Source organism: Phacochoerus africanus, chromosome 14, assembly GCF_016906955.1.
Source record: "Phacochoerus africanus isolate WHEZ1 chromosome 14, ROS_Pafr_v1, whole genome shotgun sequence".
Taxonomy (NCBI): Eukaryota; Metazoa; Chordata; class Mammalia; order Artiodactyla; family Suidae; genus Phacochoerus; species Phacochoerus africanus.
The window spans coordinates 47,780,510-47,806,881 of NC_062557.1; the positions used below are offsets into that span (position 1 = coordinate 47,780,510).

At 61.0% G+C, this 26,372-nt stretch overlaps 3 protein-coding genes across 4 annotated transcripts in view; 1 reads left to right on the forward strand and 2 right to left on the reverse strand.

The window, feature by feature from the left end:
- Positions 1-3,917, reverse strand: LOC125113888 (uncharacterized). The gene is made up of 4 exons (XM_047756821.1): positions 3,722-3,917; positions 1,728-1,874; positions 1,162-1,207; positions 1-1,073 (listed from the first exon to the last, which is right to left on the reverse strand). Exons 1-4 carry the CDS (start codon positions 3,915-3,917, stop codon positions 329-331), a joined length of 1,134 nt encoding a protein of 377 aa, XP_047612777.1. The 3' UTR covers positions 1-328.
- Positions 3,918-5,106: 1,189 nt separating this feature from the next.
- On the forward strand, positions 5,107-9,772 carry HIC1 (HIC ZBTB transcriptional repressor 1). 2 transcript variants are annotated; one of them, XM_047757945.1, is made up of 2 exons: positions 5,107-5,239; positions 6,695-9,772. In XM_047757945.1, the coding sequence occupies exon 2, from the start codon at positions 6,715-6,717 to the stop codon at positions 8,857-8,859; it is 2,145 nt and encodes a 714-aa protein (XP_047613901.1). In that variant the 5' UTR covers positions 5,107-5,239; positions 6,695-6,714; the 3' UTR covers positions 8,860-9,772. The 2 variants fall into 2 exon arrangements, with proteins under 2 accessions (XP_047613901.1, XP_047613900.1); XM_047757944.1 differs by lacking the exon at positions 5,107-5,239 and adding an exon at positions 5,586-6,359.
- Positions 9,773-9,933: 161 nt separating this feature from the next.
- SMG6 (SMG6 nonsense mediated mRNA decay factor) overlaps positions 9,934-26,372 on the reverse strand; it is a 216,607-nt gene continuing 200,168 nt past the window's right edge. Inside the window, exons 16-19 of the mRNA XM_047757942.1 lie at positions 18,299-18,452; positions 15,172-15,383; positions 14,782-14,863; positions 9,934-11,708 (exon numbers count right to left, since the gene is read on the reverse strand). Of these exons, the coding sequence (XP_047613898.1) occupies positions 11,578-11,708; positions 14,782-14,863; positions 15,172-15,383; positions 18,299-18,452 (579 nt within the window). The 3' untranslated portion in view covers positions 9,934-11,577. The remainder of the gene's footprint in view (positions 11,709-14,781; positions 14,864-15,171; positions 15,384-18,298; positions 18,453-26,372) is intronic.

Sequence of the window (26,372 nt, forward strand, 5' to 3'; positions counted from 1 at the left end):
GGGGGTGGGGGGCGGCGGCGCGGGCAGGGGGCTGCGTGCTCGGCAGGGACTGGGCGCTGACTCCTGGGGCTGTGCGATGTGCCTGTGGGCAGCCCGCCCCTCAGCAGCCCCTGGGGACAGGGGACGGGATGGCCCATTGTAGGTGCCGGCCCTGGATCAGCACCGCGGACAGCGGCGGCGCGGGTAGCAAGCGCGGGGCTGAGGGACCCTGGGGGACTGATGGGCCGGGGGCGCGGCTGGTGGCCGGGTCCGCGGTCCTGGGGCGGGGCCAGGCGTCGGTGGCCGTGACTGGAGACTGTTACTGAGGGCGGCCCGGGCAGTAAGCAGTCTAGAGCCAAGGTGCCGGCGCGCTGCCCGGGCGTGGTGGCTCCATCTCCCGCAGCTGGGGGCGCCACTGCTCTTCCTCCCCCGCGTTTCCAGGCCTCTTTCCGCCCCAGAGCTCGCGGACAGGCACGCGGCTCTTGACGTCAAAACCCTGTGACGTCAAGGATGTCCCTGTGGAGAGGCACTTCCGGCGGCGGCGGGGGTGGGTGGATGGAGGTCGATGGGGGTGGGGCGGGGCTGTCCGGCCAAGACCCCGCCCCCGCCTGGTCCTGAGAGGACAGCTCCTAGCGCACAGAGGCGGGAAGTCGGGGGCGCAGAGGGACCAGCCCGACGGGGCGCGGCGGGGGCGCTCACGCTGAATGAGGGGAAGGGGGTCGGGAGAGAGCTGTGGCCGGGCAGCGGGCAGGTGGGCGTCTGTTCTTCGCCGGCGCCCTAGCTCAGCAGACCCGGGCCAGCGAGGCTGAGTCACCGCGCTGCGGGGTGGGGAGGAGGGGGCGCGTCTCCTGGAGCGCCAGCACCTTCGTCCCACTTTCCTGGGAGGATGGCGCAGGAGCTCCCAGGAAAAGCCGCGGGGACTCTGAGGTCCGTCCTCTGTTCGATGCTCCTCCGAAGTGGCTGCGTCTCCATCTGGGCTCAGGCAGGTGCTGCTCAGGGTTCTGTGTACGCCTCTGGCTCTGGCTCCAGCAGCTGCTAAGGGACCCACGTCCCCTCTACCTTGTCCCCAACCCCACCCGTAGGGGCCCTCCAACCTTCAGCCTGCCGGTCTCCTCCTTGCCCTCCAGTCTATGTCCGTGCATCGGTCCATCTGTCGCCCGTCGGTCGATCAGTCCCACTTACCTGTCGGCTGTGTTGCGCCCGCGCCCGCTCGCCTCCCGCAGCCAGGCTGGCGCGGCGGCTTTTATAGGCGCGCGTAGTACTCGTGCGGCGGCTCATTCATGCGGCCGCGGCTCCTACACACTGACGCGTTGCCGACGTCAGCAGGGAATTTAGGAAACGGGAAGAGGGGCTATTTATAGTGGCGAGGCGGGGGGGTGGGGGTGGGGACCGAGGCGACGGGGAGCTGGGAGGGAGAGGAGGGAGCGCGGAAGCAGGAACCGGGTGGGGGAGCCCGCGCCCCCCGTAGCGGTCTATAAGGGGTTAACTTTCCGGAACTGCGGGCTGGGGGCCGGCGGGGGAACTCTGCGGGGAGGGGGGATTGTTTATTCGCTCTGGGACACTTGAGGGCGCAACCCCACCCCCGCCTGGCCTTCCAAGGTCCTCATCCAGTAGCCCCTATTCCCACTCCTCAGTTCCTGGACTCGACGGCCCTGTGACGTCACAAGATACCCCTCAGCGGCCTTATACTCCGCAAGCCCACTGCGGAGTGGTCATCGGGGAGGGGGGAGCAAGAGAGGAAACTGGACCTTCAGAGGGGCCTAGGGCAGCATTTAGTTCCTCAAAGTCGGGGACATGAGGGAAGAGGAGTAGGGGAGCCCATGGGTCTGGAAGACTGTAGAGGAGGCTGAACCTGGAAGGAAAGGCCCAGTGTGGGTCCAGGTACCAGAAAGGATCTGGAGACCCATGGGAAGGCAGAAAAGTTGAGAGGGTGGCTTGGACTCCCCAGAAAAGAGCAAGCGGGTCCTCTGTGGGGGATTTGGGGAAAAGGTGTCAGGAGAAAAGGGAGACTGGAAGAGGAAGCCTCAGCAGGTGGAGGAGAGGAAAGCCGGTCCACAGGGCCAGTCTCAGAGCCTGGCATGCAGCAAATTGCGTTTAGGATCCATTTGTGGACTGATAGACAGTGGCAGAACTCATATGGGGGTGATAATGAGCAAGGAGACCAAGGGCTCAGCAGCTTAGCAGAGAAGAGTCTCCAGGGGGTACCAGGGCAGAGACCACTTGCTGGAGGAGTTCCTGAAGGTTAGAGTTCCCGTCGTGGCTCAGCAGTTAACGAACACGACTAGCATCCATGAGGACTCAGGTTCAATCCCTGGCCTTGCTCAGTGGGTTAAGGATTATGTGTTGCTGTGAGCTGTGGTGTAGGCTGCAAACACGGCTTGGGTACTGAGTTTCTGTGACTGTGGTGTAGGCCAGCAGTTACAGTTGTGATTTGACCCTTAGCTTGGGAACCTCCATATGCCACGGGTGAGACCCTAAAAAGACCAAAAAAAAAAAAAAAGTTCCCAGAGGTCAGAATTGGCAGCAAGAGCCCATGCTGTGGGGGGCATCGTTCTGGACAAGAGCCAGGGAAAAGAATGATCCTGGCCCAGCCTAGCTCCATCAATTGAGCAATTGAGGAAAGTTTTAAACGGGGAAGGGGAGTGCGTTCAGAGAAAGGAGCTAGATCGGGGTGGGGGGGGGGGGGAGGGTCCAACACCAGGCCAGGGCAGGTGGCAATAGGGAGGGAAGGAAAGGTCAAGAAGTGTGAAGTCCACAGGAGGGCAGCTAGGCTGGGGCAGTTCTGATGTAAAGACAGCTTGAGGGGAGGGGCTGGGGCAGTGAATTAACCCGGGGAATAGGAATCTGGGAACTGTTGAAGAAAATAGCTTTGGGCACAGGGGACCCTGGGGTGGGGCCACAGTGGACAGACTCCACTAAACAAGAGAGGGGGTTGAGTGGACCCTCACAGGGCTAGGATCTGGCCCCATCAGGGAGATTAAAGATTACAGCAGAAATGGGATCAAAGAGGTCCTGCATACCCTTTGGGGTCTAGCCTCCTAGAATTCCGTTTTTCACTTCCATCCTTTGTCCGGCTGCTTCTCTTCTCCAGTAATGCCTTCCTGCTGGGGAGAGAACTCCTGTTCATCCACAGAAGCCCAGATCTAAGAGCACTTCTCAGGCACCTTCCTGCCTCCCAGCAGTTCTCCATACACTTTCCACCTCAGTGCATAGCACATCCCTCCGCCAAAATGTCTAGGTCGGGAGTTCCCATTGTGGCTCATCCGAAACGAATTTGACTAGTATCCTTGAGGACGCAGGTTCCATCCCTGGCCTCACTCAGTGGGTTAAGGATCTGGTGTTGCTGTGAGCTGTGGTGTAGGCTGGCAGCTACCGCTCCAGTTGGAACCCTAGCCTGGGAAGCTCCGTATGCCGCGGGTGGGGCCCTAAAAAGACAAAAAAAAAAAAAAAAGAGAGAGAGAGAGATGTCGAGGTCCATCTCCCGTAGAAGCTGACAGCTCCAGAGCCCATTTTCATTTCTGGAACCTCATACTTCCTTAGGGCCCCGGAGCAGGGTTGTGGGGGAGTCGGAGCAGAGGACTGGGATAAGATAGACCCAGAACAAGGAGTGGAAACAGGGTGAGGGCAGAATCAGGAAGCAATGGGGGTCAAAATAACCTTTGGGGACCAGGAGCCGCCGCCTGGTCCCAAGGCCATGTAGTCGCCTGTGTAGGAAAGGGAGCCTCTGGGGGGCGCCCGAGACCTTGGTGTCTGTCTGGGACTGCGAGCGACCGCGCGGGCGGCCCTTCAATGAATGACTCAGCCACTACCTCTGGCGGGGGCGTGGGGGCGGAGGGCAGCGCGGGGGTGCGGCGAGCGCCGTCCCCACCGCCCAGCGGTCCTGCACGGTTGCTAAGCTCTCCAAGGCCTCGGAGAGACGCGATCTGGGCGAACCTCATCGGTTACTATGGTAACTCTGCGCCCCATCTTCTCGTGCGCCGCGGCTGAGGGAGGCACAGCCAATCAAAAGCTGCAGGCTTTCTCGGAACCCACTCCCACCCTCCACGTGTGGGCGGGGGCCAGGAGGTGCGGGGAGGAGGCGGAGCGTGGGTTGAGGAGATCCACTCAGCCACGCAGGCGTTGGCTTCAGGCCTGGCGTGATGGCGGGGCGGCGCGGTACACTTCCGGAGTAGCTGTGCCAGTGCCCGCTCGCCAGTGCAGGGGTCCCCTCCCTCCTAGAAGGGGCGTCACCTGCAGGAAATGGGCCTTCATTTGGGGGTGCAGGGCCCTGCGGGGGATCCTGGGCTCCAGGCCCTGCGCGTACCTCAAAAATGGCTCGCACAGGGTATCTGGGAGCTTAGGTCTCTTCTGCGGGACCACCCAAGAGGCTCTGTCCAGCCGTTCCCCTGTCACATATCCTGGGGTCCCGCCAGAGATATGCAAGTTCAGCGTGCACTGTTTGGGTACCACTTCTGCCCAGGTCACAGAGGGCTCTACATGGCAGCCCCCTGAGTATGCCAGAAAGCCGGGACTCCGTAAGGGGGCAGGTGTGTGTGCAAACATGAGCGCCTTCGAGTGTCAATGCCTAGAGAGGATCTGGGTGCAGATAGGTTTATTCTGTGCATACCATACCCACAGGGTTGAGTGAGGGAGGGTGTGTTGAGGGGGTGGGTGGGTACAAATGGACAGTCCCACCCAGGAATATCTAGGGGGTACCCTACTATCTTGTCTTTTTCTTCCTTAGGATTTTCGGAACCTCTCTTACACCATCTACTTTCACCAGAGTCTCCTTGTGGGCAAGACTTCTCTGAATTGGGGCAATTTGAGAATTTAGAAATATGTACATGGGATCATTCAGCTCAAAATCCCGAGGCTTGTGGGGCTCGCAGGTCCGAGGCTTGGGTCTCCAGATGGGCACATCTGGGAGGCTGAAGCTGCGAACAGCGTTTCCCCCCCCCCCCCGCCCCGCCCCGCCCCCCGGGCTCCAGCCCGGCATCTGCGATCCTCCAGCCCAGGTGCGCAGGAGGGAGGTCGCGGCTGTGCCGCGCCAAGTCTCGCCGCGAGGTGGCGCCATAGCTGCAGCGGCGCCTGCCGGCCCGGGCCGCTCCAGATAAGAGTGTGCGGAAAGAGCAGCGGGGCTGAGACGCGACCAGGACGCGGGGAGGACGGACCAGCAGGACAGACCGACCGGGGGCCCGGAGGGCGGAGGGCAGCGCAGCGCAGCCACGTCCCCCCTGGATCCGCCGGCAGCCGGGCCCGGGGCTTCCGACATGCCCCCCAGGTGGGTCCTAGGTCTGGGGACCGGGAGGGACAGGGGACCCGGACAAGCCCGGTCCTCGCGCGCGGGCCGCCTCGGGCGCATCCTCCGGCGCGGGCGCCCCAACGCGGCTGGCGTTCAGGGCTCCGGGTGTCGCTCCTAGAGAACTCAGGACCGCCGGAACGCTACTCTGCGCCGGGTTCATGGCGGGGTCAGCGGCCCGGGCCCGGCTCTGCCCGCACATGGGTTGCAGAGGCGAGGGGAAGGGAAGGGGAGCTGACGGGCGGGGCTGGCAGGGGCGCTGCCCTGGCACAGCGCGGCGCCTGGCAGCGGGGCGGGTGGGGCGCCGGCAAGGAGCTGCCACCGCCGCCGGGAGGGAAGCCCGGCTGGGCTGCGGCCTCAGGTAACGGGCCGCGAGGCCCTGCGGGCCAGGCGGGGAGGAGGGTCGGGCGGGCAGCGGACGGCCGGGGAGTTCTGGGCTCGGTTCAGGCCCGGCAGCGCCTGGCTCTGCCGAAATTGGGGGCCGAGAGGAAAAGCTGCGACCGAGGCACGGGGCCTGGCGCGCTCCTCCCGGCCAGCCCGAAGTTGGGAAACTTTTCCCCAAGTTTGGGGCGGCGGAGTTCCCGTGGAGAAGGGGCCGAGGGGAGCTGCGGAGGGAGGCGCCGGGCCGGCGAATGCAGAGAGGAGGCCGAGGCCAGGGCCGGGACGCGGGTGGGGCGCAGCCAGGGTCAGGGCCGCAGCCGGCTGTGCGCCGTGCCCGCCCGGGGCGCTGCCCCCTCCCTCCCCTGGGAGCTGCGTGGCTCCCCCCTCCCCCCCACCTGCTTCCTGCCTCAGCCTCCTGCCCCGATATAACGCCCTCCCCGCGCCGGGCCGGCCTTCGTGCTCTGCCCGCCACGGCAGCCGCTGCCTCCGCTCCCCGCGCGCCGGCCGCCGCCCGGGGCCCAACGGAGAGGGCCTGACAGCCCCCGGCCAGGGCGGCGCCACGACGGGCACCGCGCTCCCCTCCTACGGACCACTTCCCCCAACTGGGGCAACTTCTCCCGAGGCGGGAGGCCCTTTTTTACGCGGCTCCCTTATATCCCACTTGGGCAAACTTCTCGGCCTTGAATGACTTTTCCTGAAGCGGACATTTTCCTCAAATCTGGTAACTGTTTCCCAAAGGGTGACTTCGCACGGACAGCTTTCTCCTCAGAAGCCCCCAGAACCCAGGCCGTGCGCCCGGCGGCATCCGGGCCCGGGGGCGCAGGCCAGCCTGGCCTCTTCTCCACCAGCCAGTCTCGACTCCTTCTCCTGGTCCGGGCCGGCCGGCCCAGGCTCCCACTCCCAGAGGCCGCGGATCCTCCGCCAGCGCCCAGGCCGCGGTGCTCGATGCCCCTGCCCAGCTGAGGGGAAGGGGAAGTGGAGGGGAGAAGCGCCGGGCTGGGTGCAGGCGGCGAGGGCTGGCTGCGGCTCTGACCCGGCCGGTGTGTGTCCCTGCAGGAGATTGTGCTGGGCAGACGATGCTGGACACGATGGAGGCTCCCGGCCACTCGAGGCAGCTGCTGCTGCAGCTCAACAACCAGCGCACCAAGGGCTTCTTGTGCGACGTGATCATCGTGGTGCAGAACGCCCTCTTCCGCGCGCACAAGAATGTGCTGGCGGCCAGCAGCGCCTACCTCAAGTCCCTGGTGGTGCATGACAACCTGCTCAACCTGGATCATGACATGGTGAGCCCGGCCGTGTTCCGCCTGGTGCTGGACTTCATCTACACCGGCCGTCTGGCTGACGGCGCAGAGGCCGCGGCGGCGGCGGCGGTGGCTCCGGGGGCCGAGCCGAGCCTGGGCGCCGTGCTGGCCGCCGCCAGCTACCTGCAAATCCCCGACCTCGTGGCGCTGTGCAAGAAGCGCCTCAAGCGCCATGGCAAGTACTGCCACCTGCGGGGCGGCGGCGGCGGCGGCGGCGGCTACGCGCCCTACGGGAGGCCGGGCCGGGGCCTGCGGGCCGCCACGCCCGTCATCCAGACCTGCTACTCGTCCCCGGCCGGGCCTCCGCCGCCGCCCACCGCCGAGCCGCCGTCGGGCCCCGAGGCCGCGGTGAACACGCACTGCGCCGAGCTGTACGCCTCGGGCCCTGGCCCGGCCGCCGCGCTGTGCGCCCCCGAGCGCCGCTGCTCCCCGCTCTGTGGCCTGGACCTGTCCAAGAAAAGCCCGCCGGGCTCCGCGCCCCCCGAGCGGCCGCCGGGCGAGCGCGAACTGCCCCCGCGCCCAGACAGCCCTCCCAGCGCCGGCCCCGCAGCCTACAAGGAGCCGCCGCTCGCCCTTCCACCGCTGCCGCCGCTGCCCTTCCAGAAGCTGGAGGAGGCCGGACCGCCTCCGGACCCGTTCCGCGGCAGTGGCAGCCCGGGACCCGAGCCCCCCGGCCGCCCCGACGGGCCCAGCCTCCTCTATCGCTGGATGAAGCACGAGCCAGGCCTGGGCAGCTACGGCGACGACCTGGGCCGCGAGCGCGGCTCCCCCAGCGAGCGTTGCGAGGAGCGCGGCGGGGACCCGGCCGCCTCGCCCGGGGGGCCCCCGCTCGGCCTGGCGCCGCCGCCGCGCTACCCCGGCAGCCTGGACGGGCCTGGCGCGGGCGGCGACGGCGACGACTACAAGAGCAGCAGCGAGGAGACGGGCAGCAGCGAGGACCCGAGCCCGCCCGCGGGCCACCTCGAGGGCTACCCGTGCCCGCACCTGGCCTACGGCGAGCCCGAGAGCTTCGGTGACAACCTGTACGTGTGCATCCCTTGCGGAAAGGGCTTCCCCAGCTCGGAGCAGCTGAACGCGCACGTGGAGGCGCACGTGGAGGAGGAGGAGGCGGCGCTGTACGGCAGGGCCGAGGCGGCCGAGGTGGCTGCGGGGGCCGCCGGCCTCGGGCCCCCTTTTGGAGGCAGTGGGGACAAAGTCGCGGGGGCTCCGGGGGGCTTGGGTGAGCTGCTGCGGCCGTACCGCTGCGCGTCGTGCGACAAAAGCTACAAAGACCCGGCCACGCTACGGCAGCACGAGAAGACGCACTGGCTGACCCGGCCCTATCCGTGCACCATCTGCGGGAAGAAGTTCACGCAGCGCGGGACCATGACGCGCCACATGCGCAGCCACCTGGGCCTCAAGCCCTTCGCCTGCGACGCGTGCGGCATGCGCTTCACGCGTCAGTACCGCCTCACCGAGCACATGCGCATCCACTCCGGCGAGAAGCCCTACGAATGCCAGGTGTGCGGTGGCAAGTTCGCCCAGCAACGCAACCTCATCAGCCACATGAAAATGCACGCCGTGGGTGGCGCGGCGGGAGCGGCCGGGGCGCTGGCGGGCCTGGGGGCGCTCCCCGGCGTCCCCGGCCCCGACGGCAAGGGCAAGCTCGACTTCCCCGAGGGCGTCTTTGCGGTGGCGCGCCTCACGGCTGAACAGCTGAGCCTGAAGCAGCAGGACAAGGCGGCCGCGGCCGAGCTGCTGGCCCAGACCACGCACTTCCTGCACGACCCGAAGGTGGCGCTCGAGAGCCTCTACCCGCTCGCCAAGTTCACAGCGGAGCTGGGCCTCAGCCCCGACAAGGCGGCGGAGGTACTGAGCCAGGGCGCGCACCTGGCCGCCGGCCCCGACGGCCGGACCATCGACCGTTTCTCCCCCACCTAGAGCGCCTCTCGTCCGCCCGCCTAGTCGCCGCCGCCGCCGCGCGGCCCGGGCCCGCGCCCCCAGGGAGTAGCGGCGGCGGCGGCGGCGGCGGCGGCCACCAGCAGGCAGGCAGGCAGGCAGGCAGGCAGGCAAGCACGCACCCCGCGCCCGGACGACTCTCGTAGCAGGGGCAGCGTCGCCGCAGGGGCGGCGGCCACACCTCGCTGCGGCCTCACCTGGCCTCACTGCTTTGTGCCTTAACCCGGGGTGGGGGTGGGGGGAACCCCGGGACGGGGGTGGGATGGGGGACGGGAGATTTATATTTTTGATATCAGCTTTGACCAAAGGAGACCCCTGGCCCTTCTCCGCCTCTTCCTGTGGTTCGTTGGCCCCCTCCCTCGGCTCCGTGCTGCTCTTGGGGGGAGGGGTGTCACTGTTGGGGCGCTCCCAGCCCTACCTCCGGCCCTTGCGACTACACCCATTCTCACTGTGAATCTCCCTGCTGGGGTCGGAGCGTCGGGCAGAGCTGGGGAGCGGGGAGGGGACTGAGCCGGCCGGAGGGCCCCCCCGCCCCCGCCCCCCGCCCGCCCCGGGACTGATAATGTGAAGTTCCTCATTTTGCACAAGTGGCACTAGCCCCAGGGCCAACCCTTCCCTCCCTCTGGAGTCAGAGGGCTGAGGCGGCCCTGGCCTACCCAGTCTCCCACCACTCTCGCGGTGGTCCCTCCTCCCTTCCCTGGGGCCCCGGACCATATTTATTGCATGCGCCCCGGGTGGCCCCCCACCCCGAGCCCAGGCTGGGCTGGGCTGGAACGTGGTCTCTTTAGCTCCCTCCTCCTCGTTTGTATTATTTCCTACCTTGTACACAGGCTCTTCCAGAGCCGCTTCCATTTTCTATACTCGAACCAAACAGCAATAAAGCAGTAACCAAGGACCCCGGACCTAGCAGCTCTCTTCGCCCTGCACAAGGAGCTGGGGGGGGGGGGCGGCGGCACTGGGGTGGGTGCAGGGGCCAGAAGCAGCGCTCTCATACAGGTGGGGAGGCTCGTACCTTCCCTCCCCAGTCCCAGAGACAGATCAGCAAGAGGTCAGGCATGTTCGTAACTAAAAATTTATTAAGGAAACAAGAGCAGTGCTGCCAATGGGACAGAAAAGAGAGATGGGGTCTCCCCCACCCCGCGCTCCGCCCGACCCGGTCATCAGCCCTCATCCAGGGGAGAAGATCTCAAAGGAGAAGCTGGGAAGCCTGTATGCCAAAGAGCCCCCAGTCTTCTGAGGCCCTGGGGGACTTACACTGGCCTCGGCTCTCCTGCACAGTTCCCCCTCCTTCTGGCGTAATCTTGGGCTTCAGGGAGAGCACAGCCTTGCTTCCAGCCTCTGCATAGACAGAGAGGAGGCTCTGGGGCAGTCCCCCACTGGTCCCATCGAAATTTACTCTGGGCTCCTCCTCCAAATGCTGACCTCCCCGAAGTTCCCCTCATCCCTGTCCCTGGGTCGAGAGAACGCATTCCCAGTAGGAAGGAGGCTTTGAACACAGGTGCCAGCTAAGGAGGCAACCCCCAAAACTCCAAGGCCAAAGGGCCCCTCCCTGTGTCCGGTCCTCCTAGGGCAAAGCTAGAAACGGTGCAAACTCCAGGCTAAGCGATGCTCTTCCCAGGCACTGGCCCACTCCACCCTCAGGCTGGACTGGACCAGCCTGAAGGTTTCTCAGAGCACAGAGGCCTGGGGAAGATGGTCAAGGGCAGGGAGGCTTTACTAGGCTCCTGCCACAGGTCTCGCAGGAGGAGGGACTGAGAGAGAGAAGCCCCATGGAAAGGAACTAAGGGGCCTGGAGGCTGAGGGGTCAAGGAGAAAGGAGGCCGAGGGGGATGGATGACTGAGGAGGGAGAGAGGGAGGGCGAATTGAGAAGAGTCTGAGGACAGTTTGCGGAAGGGGGAACGAGAGCAAAAGGCAGGCCAGTGAGGGGAAAGGGAGCAGGGAAAGGCCACCCAGGAAGCATGGGCTTGAGAGCAGATGTCCCCGCCCTGCAGACCCAGGACCCACTGAGGAGAACACAATGGGCCCAGACTGGCGAGGGCAGGGAGAGGAGCAGCAGGAAGCAGGATGGGTGTGTGGGCTGGGGGTGAGGTGGGTAGGAGACGTGGGGGCCGAGGGCTGCGGTTTAGGACATGGTGTTCAGAACCCAGCTGGGGTCTCGGGGCGGGGGGGGGGGAATCCAGGCCTCAGGGGGAGAGACACACCCTGGGCACTACTTTCAGGGCAAGAGCAAAACCTGCTCGACACCCCCAGGACAGGGGTTCTGAAGAAGATGAGAGGGACCCATGACTTCGCCTGCATCCGATGGGAACTCTACCCCCTGCCCCACCTGCAGCTGAGAAAGCGGCCGAGTCCCGGGCTAAGAAGGCCTTCCCTCAGCCCTGGACCTGGACGGGGGTGGGGGGGGGAGAGGCCGAGCACGGGCGGCTTCCCCGGCTCACCTGCCTGCGGTTACTGCAGCTAGCCACCTCCCTGCTAAATCCGGCAGCCCAGGAGGGTCCCGGCAGCTTCCGCCCAACCCTTGGGAGGGGCTCTGTGAGGAGCAGCTCCCCCACAGCACGGCCACGGCGTGGGTTGGAAGAGGATGGTTTATTGTCTGGGTGGATTGGTGGCTCAGGCACGTGGGCATCTTCTGTGCTCCACTGGGCGCCTGGTGGCCTCTCAGGAATGGCTCCGTAGGGGCGGGCCCCACTGCAGCCCCCTCAGCCCACCTGGGCCCACGTGAGGAAGGCCGGGATGTCCCTCACAGGCACATTCCTGGTCAGCGCTTTCACACGCAGGTTCCGGTCATCGGTCAACAGCACCACCTCCCGCAGCAGCCGGATTGGCTCCTCTGTTGGCAGAGAGAGCAGAGGGACTTCACCGAGGGCAGAGGCAGCGGCCCTGGCCCCCTCTTGCCCTCCTGGAGGGAAAGTGGTCCTGGGGCCTCGAAGCCAGCCATTTTCTGGCCCTGCCGCAGGTCCTTTCCCTCGGCCCCGCCATGGCCGGCCTTCTGCTCTGGGCCCCTGCCGCCTCACGCCCTGAGAGCCGTCTGACCCCCGCCCCAGCCCCTGCCCCAGCCCCTGCGGACCCCTCTCCTCAGGACTCGGAGCCGAGGGAGGCGCAGCAGCCCTCCTGACCGCATGGCCAGCCCCGGACTCACAATGCTCTTCTCCTGCCCCTGCCCCCGCGGCCAGCAGGTCGCCGCCTTGGGTATTCAGAGGTAGAAGATTCAAGACACAGTGTATCCAGGGGCCCAGGGTGTGAGGAGAGGCGTCAGCACAGGGAGCTCTGAGGAGAGGGCGAGGGTCCTGGCAGAGCCCAGCCAAGGCGGCTCTGACGCTAGCGCCCAAAGATGCCCTGGACTGCATAAAAGTAACCCAGGTCTCTGGTAAAAATTAGCTCCAAAGTTCAGAAAAAGGAAAGGCAAAGTCGCATCACCCTCCCTGGCCTCTCCCTCACGTAGTCGCTCTGCCTTGTCGCCCAGGGTGGGGCCGTGTGTGTTTCCACATCTCCTTATGCGCATTTACAGGTTTATATACTTGTTATATAAGCTTTTCCCCGCTATACCATTACAATCATGCTGGCTGTACGTCATTCGAAATTTAAAGATCTTCCTTTCTCTATGAGCACAAACAGATAGGCTTCGTTCTATTTAGATGACTTTTTTTTTTAGCAGGATGTCTTTCCCCACCTCTTTCCCCCTGATTCTCGAACCTGTTAATAAGGTATTGGGGAGAATTTAAAAACCGGGGCCAAATATGCACACAAGCGACATCCCCACCCCCTGGCCAGGCCCCTTGGGTGGCACGTCCGTCCGCGCCTCAGTCCCAGGTTGGGTGTTTCCTGACAGAGGCCCAGCAGCCAGTGGGGCACAGGAAATGTCCTGCGGGGCTTACTGACCGTGGCTGGGGGAGCTGGGGGGGCTGGGGAGGTTGCAAAAGTCCATGTCAGACCTGAGCAGCTTCAGGCTGGCCAGCTCCAGGCAACGAAGCTGAGAACTGGAGGAGTTCGGAGGAAGAGGGAGAGGCTTGGGGGGGGGGGCGAGGCGGAAGGAGGGTGTGGTGGGAGGTGCGGGGCGAGGGCAGCGGGCAGAGGAGATGCTCTGAGAGCGCTCGGCCTCCCCGTGGGGTGGGGGGGGGCGCTGTGTGGACCGTGTGGGCTCCCACTGGCCGCCGGAGTCTCTGCAGCCCCACTGATCCTACCCTGGGACTCAGACCAGCCGAGTCCCAGGCCTTAGGTCAGCCAACCAAGGCCCGGCACTGCTGGCAGGGGTCTGCAGGGGTTTCTGTGGATACTTGGAGACATTTTTAACAATAAACATCCTCTGTTTTGACACTGGTAACTTCACTTTGTTAGAAACCAGAGACTGTCATCTTGTCAGGCCCCATCCGCCATAATCCACATGATTTTAAAATTCAACATCGTTTACACATAAACATTTGGTGATGGTTTCTCTGTGAATCTGACAAGTTAATCTGCTAAGAATTCACACTGACAAATGGGGTTTGATTACACCAGCCGCTGCTGATGTAATTCTGATAGGGGCGGTCCCCAGGATGGCAATGGGTTCCTGTAGGCTGTTTGGGGTGAAGTGGGGGTGGGGTGGGTGGGGAGACAGCGTAAGGCCAAAGCCAAAATGTGTCTCTGCTAAGAAAGAACAGCTCTGGGTCTGGGTGGGGCCACGGCAGTATCTGAACCATACTTCCCAACAAGGCCTCCTGCAGTCCTGCCTCCTCCTCCTCCTCCTCCTCCTCCTCAGAAGGTGCCCCTCTAGGAAGCGGCCTGGGAGCAGAGCCCAACCTCCTCGGCTGCGCTCAGCCGGGACTCCCTTTTACCACTCGGATGCTCCGGAGGGCCAGTACATGCAAGCCATGTGGGCTCACGACAGCCTCAGGTACAGAGACTTGGGCAGCAGTGAGGGGCTGCACGGAAGTGGTGGGGGGCGGAAGGCTGGGCCGAAGACAATCCCCAGGCCAACCTGGAAGCCAGGGCTAGGGAGATGAGCAGAGACAGGAGACGGGCGACAACAAGGAAGAGCAAATGCCAAGAGGCTCCATGTCCATAGACAGAGGCCAAATGGTGGGAATTATCAGCCCTGCCGATGACGCTGAGCTAGGAGGTCCTAGGAGTTCCTTCCCAAAGAAGAAGCGTCAGCATCCTGGGAGCCAGGGGCAGAAAACACCCAAGCCTGGCTGCTTCTGAGGGGCCGAGGGGCTGCCTCTGAGGAGAGACAGTTCTGGGTTGAGGGTGAGGTGCTCGAGCACCTGGAAGAGAGCCTCTGGCCCCAACATGGGATTCTGCTCATCAAGAGGGTCTTGAAACCTGGGCCGAGGGCTCAGGTTGCAAGCTCTCACCTGCTTCCAAAGTGCTAGGTCACACAATCAGAGTCAGGAAGGCAAGGCCCGCTGCTAGCTGGGGAAGGGCTTCCACTCTAGTCCTGATACAGGGCAAACATTCACAGATGAACCGAGGGGGTGAGCATGGCCAAGAACGGGGAGGTGGGCCCCAGGGACCACTGGGGACTGTCCTCAGGGCGGCAGAGGGCTGGGCTCAGGAGACGATGGCCAGAATAAGCTACACTGAATCATAAAGACATTCTTGCTGTCAGAGAGCTCACTGAGGACCCAAGAAAGGAAATGGATGCACGCGGAGTGGGAAAGCTCGCTGCCCAGAGCCCAGCTTCCTGGGCTAGGCCCATCCCTGGTTGGCTGAGGGTCCGCCTGGGGCTGGGGGAGCTGTGACAGGGAGGTCTGCCTTCCAGGAGGGAGGAAATGGGGCTGGCCTCGGGCTTGTTACAGGGCCGGATTCTTGAGTCCTTAAGCTTCCCAGGCCAGAGTCAGTGGAAGGAAACTCCCCAGGGCTGAGGACACCAGGTCGGGGTGGGGAGGGGAACGGATGGTCCCGGGGCAGAGGCGAAGCTGTACCTTTGTTGGTGGGCATGAAGTCCTTAGCCTTGTCTTTGCAGTAGTGGAGGCAGCAGGAGAGGATCAAGTCATCGTTGTTACCCTGGAGGAAGACAGGACAGGTGCCACTGGGCAGGAGGGGGCGCTGTGGCAGGAGGCACTGGTATATTCTGCCTCTGGGGTCCTAGGGAAGGCCGCATCCCAGTGTCCCTCCCATTCATGCCCTGGCCCTGCTTGGCCAGGTTCAGCTGTGCCAAGGGTGATCTAGGGGACAAGGAACTCCCCCTCGTGGGTCTCAGTGGTGGCTACCGCCTCAGCTCTCAAGTTACTGGCCTTCCTTTAGCCTCTCCCTCCCCGAGACCCTGTTCTGAGGGCTGGCTACAGGTGCTCCCTCTTTGCTGTGGGTCTTACCAGCTGGCCAGTGATGTCTTCACTGCGGAAGGCGATGGATTCAAGTTCATTGCCACGGCTGGTCAAGGCCCGCAGGCAAGAGTCCCGGCTCTCAAATCGCCGCTCAAGGAACTCAATGGACTTCCGGGCCTTTTCCTGTACCACACGGGCATAGCCCCCAGCGCGGTGGTCTGTCTCCTGCCCCTTGGCCAGGCCGTCCAGCTCATTGATCACTGACAAGACACAGTCCCACAAAGAATCCACCTCAGCAATCACGGCTTCGTCACCTCAGCCTCGCCTTCCCAACCAGCCCCTCCCCGGACCACAGAGGCCATCCTGCCCCACGGGAGTCTTCCAGGGAAACTGAGGGATCTCGGGGGGCAAGAAGTGTCCCAGACTTTCCACGGCGTTCTATCCTCTTTCTGCTTCTTCCCCTGGGCCTCGTCCCCCTCCTGGGAGGAACTTAGAGGGATTTTTCTGGAGCTGCTGTGTTCAGAGGAAGACACCTGGCCCCTCTCAGCTACAGGACCAAATTGAGAGGGTCCCTCTGGACAGGCAAGGGTATGTAGCGGCTAGCGGGAAGGAGGCACTCTCCCTCATCCGCGAGGGCCCCCAACCACAGCGGTCCAGGAGAGGCACCGTTCTAGGCCTGACCCCCGGCAGATGCAGAAGCTCACCAGGTGGGGAGCAGCGGCTGCAGCCTCACTTGCAAGGATCCTGCTAGTCCCCTAAACCATACCCTTGGCACATCCACCTCCTCTGATGCTGCACGTGTGTGTGTGTGTGTGTGTGTGTGTGTGTGTATGTGTGTCTGCCTGCCTATGTGTCTGGGACACGGCTTCATTTTCTGGTGAAGATTCTTTCCAAAATTCCAGCCAAAAGCCTGAGGTCAAGTGGGAAATATGCACTCCTTGGGGGCTCCGGGAGAGTTTGGGGTCTGAGGCCTCTCCTCGGTGCAGTGATTCATGGCTCACAGAGTCGGCATGAGCATGCTGTTCCATGGTGAGCCTGGCACTCACTGTCTGGGTATTCAGAGACACTTTCTGGAAAGGGCCCTTGTGGGAACACACACACACACACACACACACACACACACACACACACACACACCCATGCTTTCAGCAACCCGAGGCTGCACTATCCACGCAATGTATGGCTGAGGCTGGGGAGTAGTGGTGGATGGGTGTATGGCACAGCAAACAGAACATCAAACATGAAAAACTGGTATTCTATCCCAAAATCTGCTTTCCTGCTTCCAAACTAAACAGGCTTCAAAGGGGAAGCTTGTTTGTGCTTCTGCACCAGGCGGGGCTTCTTGGTGCTGGGGTCAGGCCTAAGGAGCACGGAGCAGGTTAAAGAGCAGAAGAACCAAGCAGGGAAGGCTGTCGGCTTAACCCTTCATGCTCTGGGCGCGGGGCAGGAGTCCACCGAGGGCTCCTCACTCAGCAGGAGGCCCCGCTACAGGCCCTGAGAGTCAGGTCCTGCCCAACTGAGGACGGTTCGAAGAGGCTGGCCTGGATGCCGTGACAGGCCTGGCATCTCCCAGCCCCTGGGGGTTGGTCTATTTATTCTGCAGGGTCTTCTCCTCTGGGTTTGCTCACATTGCTCCCTCCCCACTGAATCTGGCCTTCCCCCCTCAACCATAAGCTCTTCAAGTTAAGAGCTGCGGCTCTGCCTTTCACTGGGTCCCTTGGGAACGAGGAGATCGAGCACACAGCAGGGGCACAATCAGTGCTGGGGACCAAGAACTGTGCCGGCCTGGGTGGCGTGTGAGGCTCCTCTCAAGACTTAGGGGGCTCCTGAGATGTCAGCAACCTCTCTGCTGTACCATTTCCTCACCATCTAGCACTAAGGGACCAATCCGCTTTCTTTCCCCTGAGAAACTCTGGGTAGATGAGCACAGGGAGAGCTGCCCAACCCCGGGAGCCGGTAAGGGCAGAGGGAGAGCGGCCACCACCCGACAGTCTCGCTCTGCCTTGGGGAGACAGGCTGCTCTACTTCTGAAGAACAGAAAGCCTTCCCTTGGGTCTCAGGGCCTGGGTTTAGGAGGTTCTGGCCAGGCCACATGGGGAGGGGGAAGGAAGACAGGGAGGGCGGAGGCGGGCCGAGGGCTGCTTCAGTGCCAACATTCTCAGGTGGTGCTAACGTGTTTCCCACAACCCCCCAGGGCTCTACAGCCTCTGCAGGGCGGATGTTTCCTGCCCTTTGTTTCCACCCTCATCTGGCACTAAGACACTGGGGACTGGGAGGGAAGGCCCAGTGGAACATCTTGGCATGGATGTCAGAGGTGGCTTGGCAGGCAGACTGCCAGTCTGGCAGCTTTTCCAGAGGACAGGGTTCCCAAATGTGCTCCAAGTGGCTGCTGAGAACGGAAAGTGGAAAAGCCTGGGCTTCCAATCACCTCCTCGACCCTCTCCCTCCACAGGACAGCTCTCGGCAATATTAGCTCTATCAGTTACCTCCTGAGACTGACCCACCACAGGGCTCCAAGAACCAGGGGTGCCTTACACAGTCCCCTGGGCTCTTCTGGCCTGAGGGGGGAAGCAAGCTAGCTGGGTCCCGAGATGCTGACCCTGTACCAGCACCAATGACCAGACAGTGGTAAGGGCCCAAGTGGCAGCAATCCACAGGCATGAGCCAAGGGCTTGCTCTGGAGGGTTTCCATCGGCCTTAGGGTGACACTGGCCAGAAGAATGCTACCTCGAACCAACAGAATGATCATGAAAAGCTACAAGACAATCAGACCAAAGGCATCTAACCACTTCAAAATCCTCCCAGCCTCCCTGCCAGACCACCCAGCAGCACTGCCGTTATCTGCCAGGGCTGAGTGTTTACCAATAACGGGAACCAGCTTTGCTGTTTTACTGCAAGCTTTATAAGGATAAAAACAAGGGCTGGGCTCATGCAGCCTCTGGTTGCTGGGACACAGGAGTCCATTTGCTCAAGCAGTTTAAGCCATGGATCAGCCATAATAATTTGAACTGCTTTGATTATTAAACAATTTTCCTTGCCCCACGCATTCCCTACTTCCCTGCAAATCCTGTCTTACACACACAGCGGGGTTCTGCTGGCCTGGCCCCCCGGGCTGTGGGGCACGTGTGCAGAGGGGGCTGCTGCGCACGTGCAGGGCTGCTCGGGCCTGACTCACCGATGAGGGGCACCACCAGGATGTACTTCCTGCTCTCCAGCAGCCGGGCCAGGCTGGCCAGGTGGTCAATGAAGCCGTTGGTGTCTGGCACAAGGAACAACGGTCTGATCTCGAGCTCCATCTGCCTCATCTGACTCTGGTCCTCCAGGACAGCCTACAGGGACACAGAATGGTGAGTGAGCCAGTGAGTGAGCAGGCAAGCGGTGGGCGCGCCAGCGCCCTGACTCCGCGGTGTGTCAGCATCCTGCCGCGGCTGCCGAACCTCTTCCCCCCTCCAGAGGGGCAGCCGGGACAGGCTCAAGGGCTGGGCGAAGCCCTGCAACAAAAATCAACACTAACCAAAAGGCTCGGGGGAACAGGGTGTGACCACAACCCTGCGTGGGACTGAGAAAGGACCCTGATGGTAGTAAAAATAACGGGTCTCTGAATCTAAGACCTCGGGCTAAAAATCAACAAAGGAGAGTTAGGTTCCCTGGGTACGAAAGCAGCTAAACATGTTATCTACACAGCAAATACAGGGGCACTTGTCAATCCAGACGCTTTATACACATACATATAACCCAAATGGAACTCGTTATTTCAACTTACTTCACGGTGTAGCTGAAAGAAAGAAACAAAGAGAGGATAAAGAGAAGAAAGAAAGATAGAAAGGAAACAAACTCCGAGTCCACACAAAAGAAGTGACCCTGACACCTGACCATCACCACCAAAGTGCCCCTCGTAAGTCCCCTTCGGCGGCCGAGTCCATCCACATGGTGCGATGGATTAGGGCCCCATTCACAGGTCTGCGAAGGAACCACCCGGACTGGTGGGAGTCGCCACCATCCCCTCGAGCAGCACGGTGTCCCCTAAGCAGCGGCCTTCTGGGTTCTATCCCTGCTCCTCTGCCGTGATCTACAATCTACATCCTCTTATTTACCTGGTGTTTTTCTTTAAATTAACTTAAGTCAATTTACTTCTGTGGAACAGCAAATAATATCTGCGGCATCAGGCGCCTGACAGCCTAGGCCTGTGTTAACCAGCGCAAGATGAATTTCCACAGCAAAGTCTGCATGTCCCCCATGCAGCACTAAAAACCCGCCTCACATAGCAGCTCTGGTGTTCTGGGCACCCCACCTCAGAAGGCACACGGCCTAGTGCTTGTTAGTCTTATGGATGCTCTCGTCTTTCAGGGAAGCTCCATGTCCATCTGGGGAAGCCCGAATCTCTGACAGGGCCTGGTGTGGCCGCGGCCCCCTCAGACAGGCTGTGGGTACGTCTGTCACTAGAGAACATGGCTACTCTTGTGCTGCTTCCTCTGCTGGGGACCACGGCCAAGAAGCAAACTGACTCGTGGGCATCTGCCCAGACAGCGTGCTCCCTGTACACAGAGCCGAAGAGGCTGGGCGAGCAGGTCCCAGCCCTGTCCTGCCCTCTCCTGGCTTCCTGCCACACATCAACTTGCAGGGACACAGACGCCAGCACAGAGGAGGGAGCAGATGTGCGTGCCAACTGAGGTGGGTCCCACAGGCTGGGCCCTGGCCACTAACAGTCAGTGAGGAAGGTGCTCAGGTTTCACTGGCAACGACAGTAAAACTGAAAGGGCATGCCTTTGAAAGCTGGGGGTGGCTCCTCTGTGACCTGCTGGGGACCTCTCCCTATGAGTAAGTCGTTGCTGCCACTGCCACCGCAGCTGGTGGAAGGCACACGACGCTGGCAGGCACGAGAAACGCGGCTGAGGGGCTCAGGGGCCTAAAGTCTCCCCACTGCTCCCACCTCCTCAGGGGAAAGCACTGCTGCCGTGGCCACGCTCCCAGGGGAAGGGGGTCACTGGTCCTCCCAGGGGGCTGCCAGCTAGAAGGTGACACACGTTCCACTGAACTCAGCTTGGGTATTTTCTAAAAACTGACTTTGAACTGAGATGTAGTGACACTGAACCCCGGGACGGCGTGGGCATCTGAGCATGGGAAACAGCCCCGCTCAGGGCAGGGGGCCCTCCGTCGCTCCTCAGCCCGCCCATCGCTCATCTCCCAGGTCTTGAGGTTCTCCAGCCAGCCCTTCCGCTGCCAGGCACGGGTTATTTTTTTTTTTTGTTTTTCGTCTTTTTAAGCGCCGCACCCGCGGCATATGGAGGTTCCCAAGCTAGGGGTCGAATCGGACTGAGTGAGGCCAGGGATCAAACCTGCAACCTCACGGTTCCTGGTCGGATTCGTTAACCACTGAGCCATGATGGGAACTCCAGGGACGTTTTGCTCAGCATCAGAGCCCCCCCCCCCTCCCCCCGGCCCCAAACCTCTTTCTGGAGAGGAGGGGCAGGACCGGCACTGTCGCCAGCCGGGGAGCCTGGGGGGGCACCGGCCCACACAGACCTCCTTTGCGTCTCAGTTTCCTGCCTCCAGGAATGACCCTCCAGCGCTGAGGCCAGGTCTGAGCAAGTGGAACTGGCTGCTCCTTTCACCCTGTGGGAAGAGTGAGCTCCTAAGACCTCGTACTTTCCTTCCGTAAATGCTGGCAGTGGGCAGGAGGGTCTTTGGGCCACGTGGCCAAGGGAGGCTGGGGGCTGCGCCTACTTGGGTGTTCTGACGACAGGACGGAATAAAAATCTAGGTGCAAGGTTCAGGGAGGCTCTAACGGTCTGAGTCCTCTGAGTTGTGGCTCAGGGCCAGGAAGGTGAACAGAGGCCACGGCCTCTTAGGGAGGTGGCAGCCTTGTTGGTTCTCCAGGGGTGGGTGGGGTCAAGCTGGATGAGGGTGGTCAGAGCTGTGCTGCCACCATCCGGTCCCAGGGACACCCGCAGACAACTTCCCTTAACCTGGCTCTGCCCAGTGAGTCACCACACAACTGCTTCCTGTTCCCCACATGCCCTCCCGGAGTCTCAGGAGATTAAATGAGGCTGTTCCCCCTTCTCTTGGGGTACCGGTAGGCCTCTGGGGGGGTCACCCCTGGCTCATGAGACGGGCCCAGTCCCCTTAAAAGGATGGCAGACGAGGAAGGACTGGGCGTCCGCAGGCCCTTGTCTGTGGGTGTCTGTGTTTCCGGCCCTCTCTGAGTGGTGCTGTGTGTGTGTGTGTGCGCGCGTGTGTGTGTTTAGCACTTGCCCTCCCAACTTTTCCAGATTTTACCCGTCAGATTCCTGGCAGCTGTGCACGGCGCCTGTGCCGGCCGTCACGTCCCACTCTGATCTCTGGGTCGCACGGTGAGAGAAGGACACAGGATGCGCAGGGAGTGAAAAAGTGATGTCGGCGGGGAGAGTGCCAAGTCCCCCTTGCAGCCATGGGACGCTTGGGGAGAAGGGGAAGCATGCTGCTGTGGAGTTCAGAGGCCGGTAGTGAGATTTATTTTTGTTTGTATGAGCAAAAGGCTGCAGAAGCCTCTGGTGGGGGCGAGGGGGGGCGCAACTGGAATGCTGTGATTCAGACGGACTGGCCCTGGCCTGGAGTCCAGTGTGCTGACCCGGAAGGAGAGCTCCATTGGAACCCTTCTCACTGCAGCTAAGGCTGGGCCACAGTGGTCCTTGGACAGTGAGCTGGGAGTCCTAGGAGAGGACGGACGCGTTGCGTCAGACCAGTGGCAATAAGGACCATAACGTCACTGAGTGTGGAAGAGGAGAGGACGACCTTAATCCTGCTTCTGCACTGCGCCAGGTCACCCGCTTCCTCTGAAGTCTGGAGGCTTCCTTGAGCAAGCTGGTGGGGAACTGGGAGAGAGACTCTGCAGTAACATCTGACGAGGACGCTAACAGGCCTGGGTCCCCAGGAAGGGCTCTTTCGCAGAGCAAGTTCCTTCCTGCAGATGGCGGGGATGATGTGGGGATGCTGACCCTTTTGGAAATTGAGACACTGAGAATTACAAACGAAGGTAATGCAATTAGCTCACACAGGAGTGGGGCAACTTATGAAGAACTGGGATCCCAAAACAGAGCCAGGTCAAAAGAAGGCCTTCTAAGGTCTTCCTTCTGCTTAAGGCACCACAGGAGTAGCTGCTTCCTTCCCTCTGCGGGGTGAAGGAGTCATTTATCCACAGGCCTCTCCGGCCAGAGCAATGTCTGCGCCAGAAATGAGAAGTCTGGGAACAGCAAATTTCCACACTCACCTTGCATGTCAAAGCATCTAGCCAGGTGCCCGATACACATATTAGAAACTTAACAAATGTCAGTGTCCTTTCTTCCTGCCCGGCTCCATTTTTCATCTATATTTCCAAGAGGATAAATGTCTAGGGAAAGCACCAGGGAACAGAGCTGGAGACGGACAGGGGTGAGGCACAGACTGTTGGTTTATATCACAAGACTCATGGTATTCTTTTTTTTTGCTTTTTAAGGTCACACTCTTGGCATATGGAGGTGCCCAGGCTAGGGGTTGAATCGGAGCTACAGCTGTTGGCTTACACCACAGCCACAGCCACACCAGATCCAAGCTGTGTCTGTGACCTACACCACAGCTCACGGCAATACCATATCCTTAACCCACTGATCGAGGCCAGGGATCAAACCCGCAACCTCATGGTTCCTAGTCAGATTCCTTTCCGTTGTGACACAACGGGATGGCAACTCCTGACTCATGGTATTCTTGGTGTCTCTCTCTCTTTTTTTTTTTCCTTTAGCTATGTGGAGGTATTTTAATTTTTTTGCTTTCTAGGGCCACACCCACAGCATATGGAAGTTCCCAGGCTAGGGGTCTAATCAGAGCCACGGCTGCTGGCCTACGCCACAGCCACAGGAACACGCAATCCGAGCCACGTCTGCGACCTACACCACAGCTCACAGCAACGCCAGATCCCATACCCACTGGGTGAGGCCAGGGATCGAGCCCCTGGATCCTCATGGATACTGGCCAGATTTGTTTCCACTGAGCCATGTCAGGACCCCCTCCCCTTTTTTTAATGGCTGCACCCTCGGCATATGGGGCCAGGGATTGAATGTGAGCCACAACGGGAACTCCCTGTGGAGGCATTTTTAAAAAAACAAAACAAAAAATGGGAAAACGGAAATGAAATATATAATAGGAATAGTTGGTGAGATAATCAACAGTGCAGGCAGGCATTCCTTCTTGAGCAGCAGCAGAAACCAAAGGTGCAGAGTCTGCATTTGCTGTAGAAAGCAGGCAGAAGCACTGGTCTCTATTAGCATCTTCATTTGGGGCGAGTTTTTGCTTAGGATCCCTTCTCTGGATATCTAGGGTCAGTGCCACAGAAGTTAACATACACCTGCTGCCTTTTTTCAAGGTTATAATTACGATGACGTGCCTGCTACTCCTAACGGCCCTTTCCTGATGGAGAGGGAGTGGCAGGGCTAAGCGTGCACTCCTGCGCTTGCTCCAGGCAGCAGCCTAAGGACGGTCCAGCCAAAAGCCTGACTCTTCTGCTGGAGGACAGGACCGTGTGGGTGCTGCTGGAGTCGGGGAGGTGAGAGTGGCTGCAGCAAGCTCTGGAATGGGCTTGAGTGGGGAGGGCGGCTGCCCGGCTCCTCAGGCTGATGTGCTTTCCTGCCCTGGCGTGAACGTGCCCCTGGCCTGGTAGTGCACTGGCTCCCACCCTGTCTCCGACAGCTAGGAGCCAGGGCTGAGTGTCTGCCTTCCGCTAGATTCCATACAGGTGTGGGGGGCTCTGTGCATGCCCCATTGTTCCACAGCCTCCGCCCCCCCCCCCCCCGCCGCCCCCAGCTGGGTGGCAGTGTGAATGGGCTGCAGCTATATTTAGAGTGAAACTCCTGGGGCCACCACAAAGGAGTGACTGCATCTTCAGGAGGGTGGGTGGGCGGGAAGGGGACAGAGGAGCGAAGCTATTTTCAGAACACATGTCATTGCTGGCTACAGAGCAAGACTGTGGCCATAATGCCGAGGGAAACAATAGCTGTGGCTAGAGGAAGAGCCTGTTATGTTTCAGGTGGGATGTTTGCAACTGCTCAGGAAACCTGACCCCGCCCGACAGCAGCACAAATCACAGCAAAGCCTCGTGGAGGCAGAGAGGAGGCGGGGGATTCACAGGGCTAGGGCCAGTGTGAGGTGCCAAGGGGCCACACCCCAAGCCCGGAGGAGGATTTTCAGTGACTGCTTTGCCCTGAGGGCCTCGTTCAGATTGAAACACTCTGACCAATTTCCCAGACAAACCATGTGTCCTGCTCTGGTCTCTGGACACCTCCCAAGAACAGCAGTGGGAATGAAAAGAACTTGGGTGGAAAGAAGCAAGGTGGGCACAACCAGCGCAAGATGAAGAGCTGTCTCAGGCCACAGGCAAAGCCTTGGCTGAGTCGGAGAGGGTGGCCTCACAGCCCTGGGTGGGCGGACTTGGCCCCCAGCATCCAGGGGCCTGCCTGGGCGCCGAGGCTCCAGCTGCACAGGCCCTGAGAGCTGCCCACACCCCTTTTCTGACCTCCAGTCGGCCCCACTCACCAGCCTCTGTGCAACACCGGAAGCAGGGAGGCCAGGCCTCACCTCCCCCAGCCCCACAGATGAGCTTCGGCCCAGGGGTCTAGGTGGGAGCAGGGAAGTGGGGGTGTGGCTCCGGCCCCAGAACGCAGTTGGACTTTACAGCCAGCATGGGGGCCAGGAGACTTTTTTCAAGCCCATCTTCGTATCCCCTTCCCCAAACACGTGTGGTTCCTGTTTTGCTGCATCTGTAAAAGGCACTGGGAGCTGGGGACTTGCCTTACACCTCTCGGTTAACACCCCTGGAGACTGATGGAGTTCAGAGCAGTGTAATTTACAGCCCATCTCTCCGATCTTAATTCACCCGATGCTCCTCTCTTCCTTATTGTATTAGTGTGACCCAGGTACCTGCCAACAATAATGGCCTCTCCAGTGCAGAGCCTCTCCCCCACTCCCAGGACAATTTATACCTTTTCCTTGGGATTTTCCCCCCTTAAATTAAACAAAAAGAGGAAAAATAAGAAAAGGTTAACATGGGTTTGGAGCGCTGCAGCCCCGTGGTTCTGGGCAGGGAGCCAATGGCCCGAGGGCACACACATGTGTGCGCTCTCCCAGAAGGGCCTTCACCGGCCCTGTTTTACAGCCACCTCGGCACAGACTCCAGGGTTCACGCATATGGCCAGACAGATGTGTCTGGCTTACGTTCAAGGCTGGAAAATGAAGAATTATGGAAGTGAAGGGCCCCGGGCATTAAAGGGGGCGGGGGGGGGGGAAGGGAAGGGGGGGAATTTTTTCTCTGCTGAGAAATCCTCCTGTGGCTGTGAGGCTGGAGGAAGAAGGCTGACAGGAGGCAGGGCCGCCAGCAGCGGTGCATGTGGGGCCTGTTCTTAAAGGGGCCACAGCACCCCGGGCCCGGGCCGGCCCCCAGCAGGCCCTCAGTGCCTGGGCCTGAGCAGCCACGGGCACCAGAAATCAAGTCTCATGGGAGACCTTCTATTTGTCAGGGATCGCTTGTCGCTGGAGCGACAAGGCAAGGCCGTGCCCCTGAGGCACGTGCTCTCACAGCAGCCTGCACCACCCATCCGTGACAAGGCTTATCAACCACTGGCTTCTCCACTCCACTGGACGCTCGGGATGGGACGGCCATGGTTCGCCCCGGTGTCCTCTCACCACCAGCACAGGAGGTGCTCATCACAAACCAACTACACTGAGCAGAGGACGTGGGACCTGACTCCAAGGAGTTCACAGTCAAGCCGGGGGAACACGTCCAGAAATAAGTGTAACTTGAGACGTGATCTATGTTTCACAAATGAAGTATAAATCAGTGCCACAGGAACACTGAGCAGGGAGAAGAACTCCTCCTTGGGGGGAATCAGGGAAGGCTTCACTGGGGAGATGTGGTTTCATCTGGGGATTGAAGGAAGAATAGAATTTCAACAGGTAACAGGAAACGTGGAGCACAAGGAGGTGAGGGAACAGCATGAACAAAGACGCGAGAGTGGGAAAGGGCAGAGCACTGGGGACAGAGAGTAGAGGGAGGGTTAGTGCCATCCAGGCCGGAGGGCCACAGTGTCTGGACAGCCACTGCTTTATGTGCACAGTCTTTCTTTCTTTCTTTCTTTCTTTCTTTCTTTCTTTCTTTCTTTCTTGTTTTTTTAGGGTCGCACCTGCGGCATATGGAGGTTCCCAGGCTAGGGGTCCAATCGAAGCTGCAGCTGCCGGCCTACGCCACA

What these genes read in the sequence shown, in the direction of transcription:
- HIC1 (XM_047757944.1), top strand. Translation starts at nt 6,323, where the DNA reads ATGACTTTTCCTGAAGCGGACATTTTCCTCAAATCTG. An exon ending in GGACATTTTCCTCAAATCTG is followed by an intron (nt 6,360 to 6,694) that starts GTAACTGTTTCC and finishes GTGTCCCTGCAG; the next exon opens with GAGATTGTGCTGGGCAGACG.
- LOC125113888 (XM_047756821.1), bottom strand. Translation starts at nt 3,917, where the DNA reads ATGAGGTTCGCCCAGATCGCGTCTCTCCGAGGCCTTGGAGAGCTTAGC. An exon ending in AGTCCCAGACAGACACCAAG is followed by an intron (nt 1,875 to 3,721) that starts GTCTCGGGCGCC and finishes ATGGGTCTCCAG; the next exon opens with ATCCTTTCTGGTACCTGGAC. An exon ending in GGGCGCAACACAGCCGACAG is followed by an intron (nt 1,074 to 1,161) that starts GTAAGTGGGACT and finishes GGCAGGCTGAAG; the next exon opens with GTTGGAGGGCCCCTACGGGT.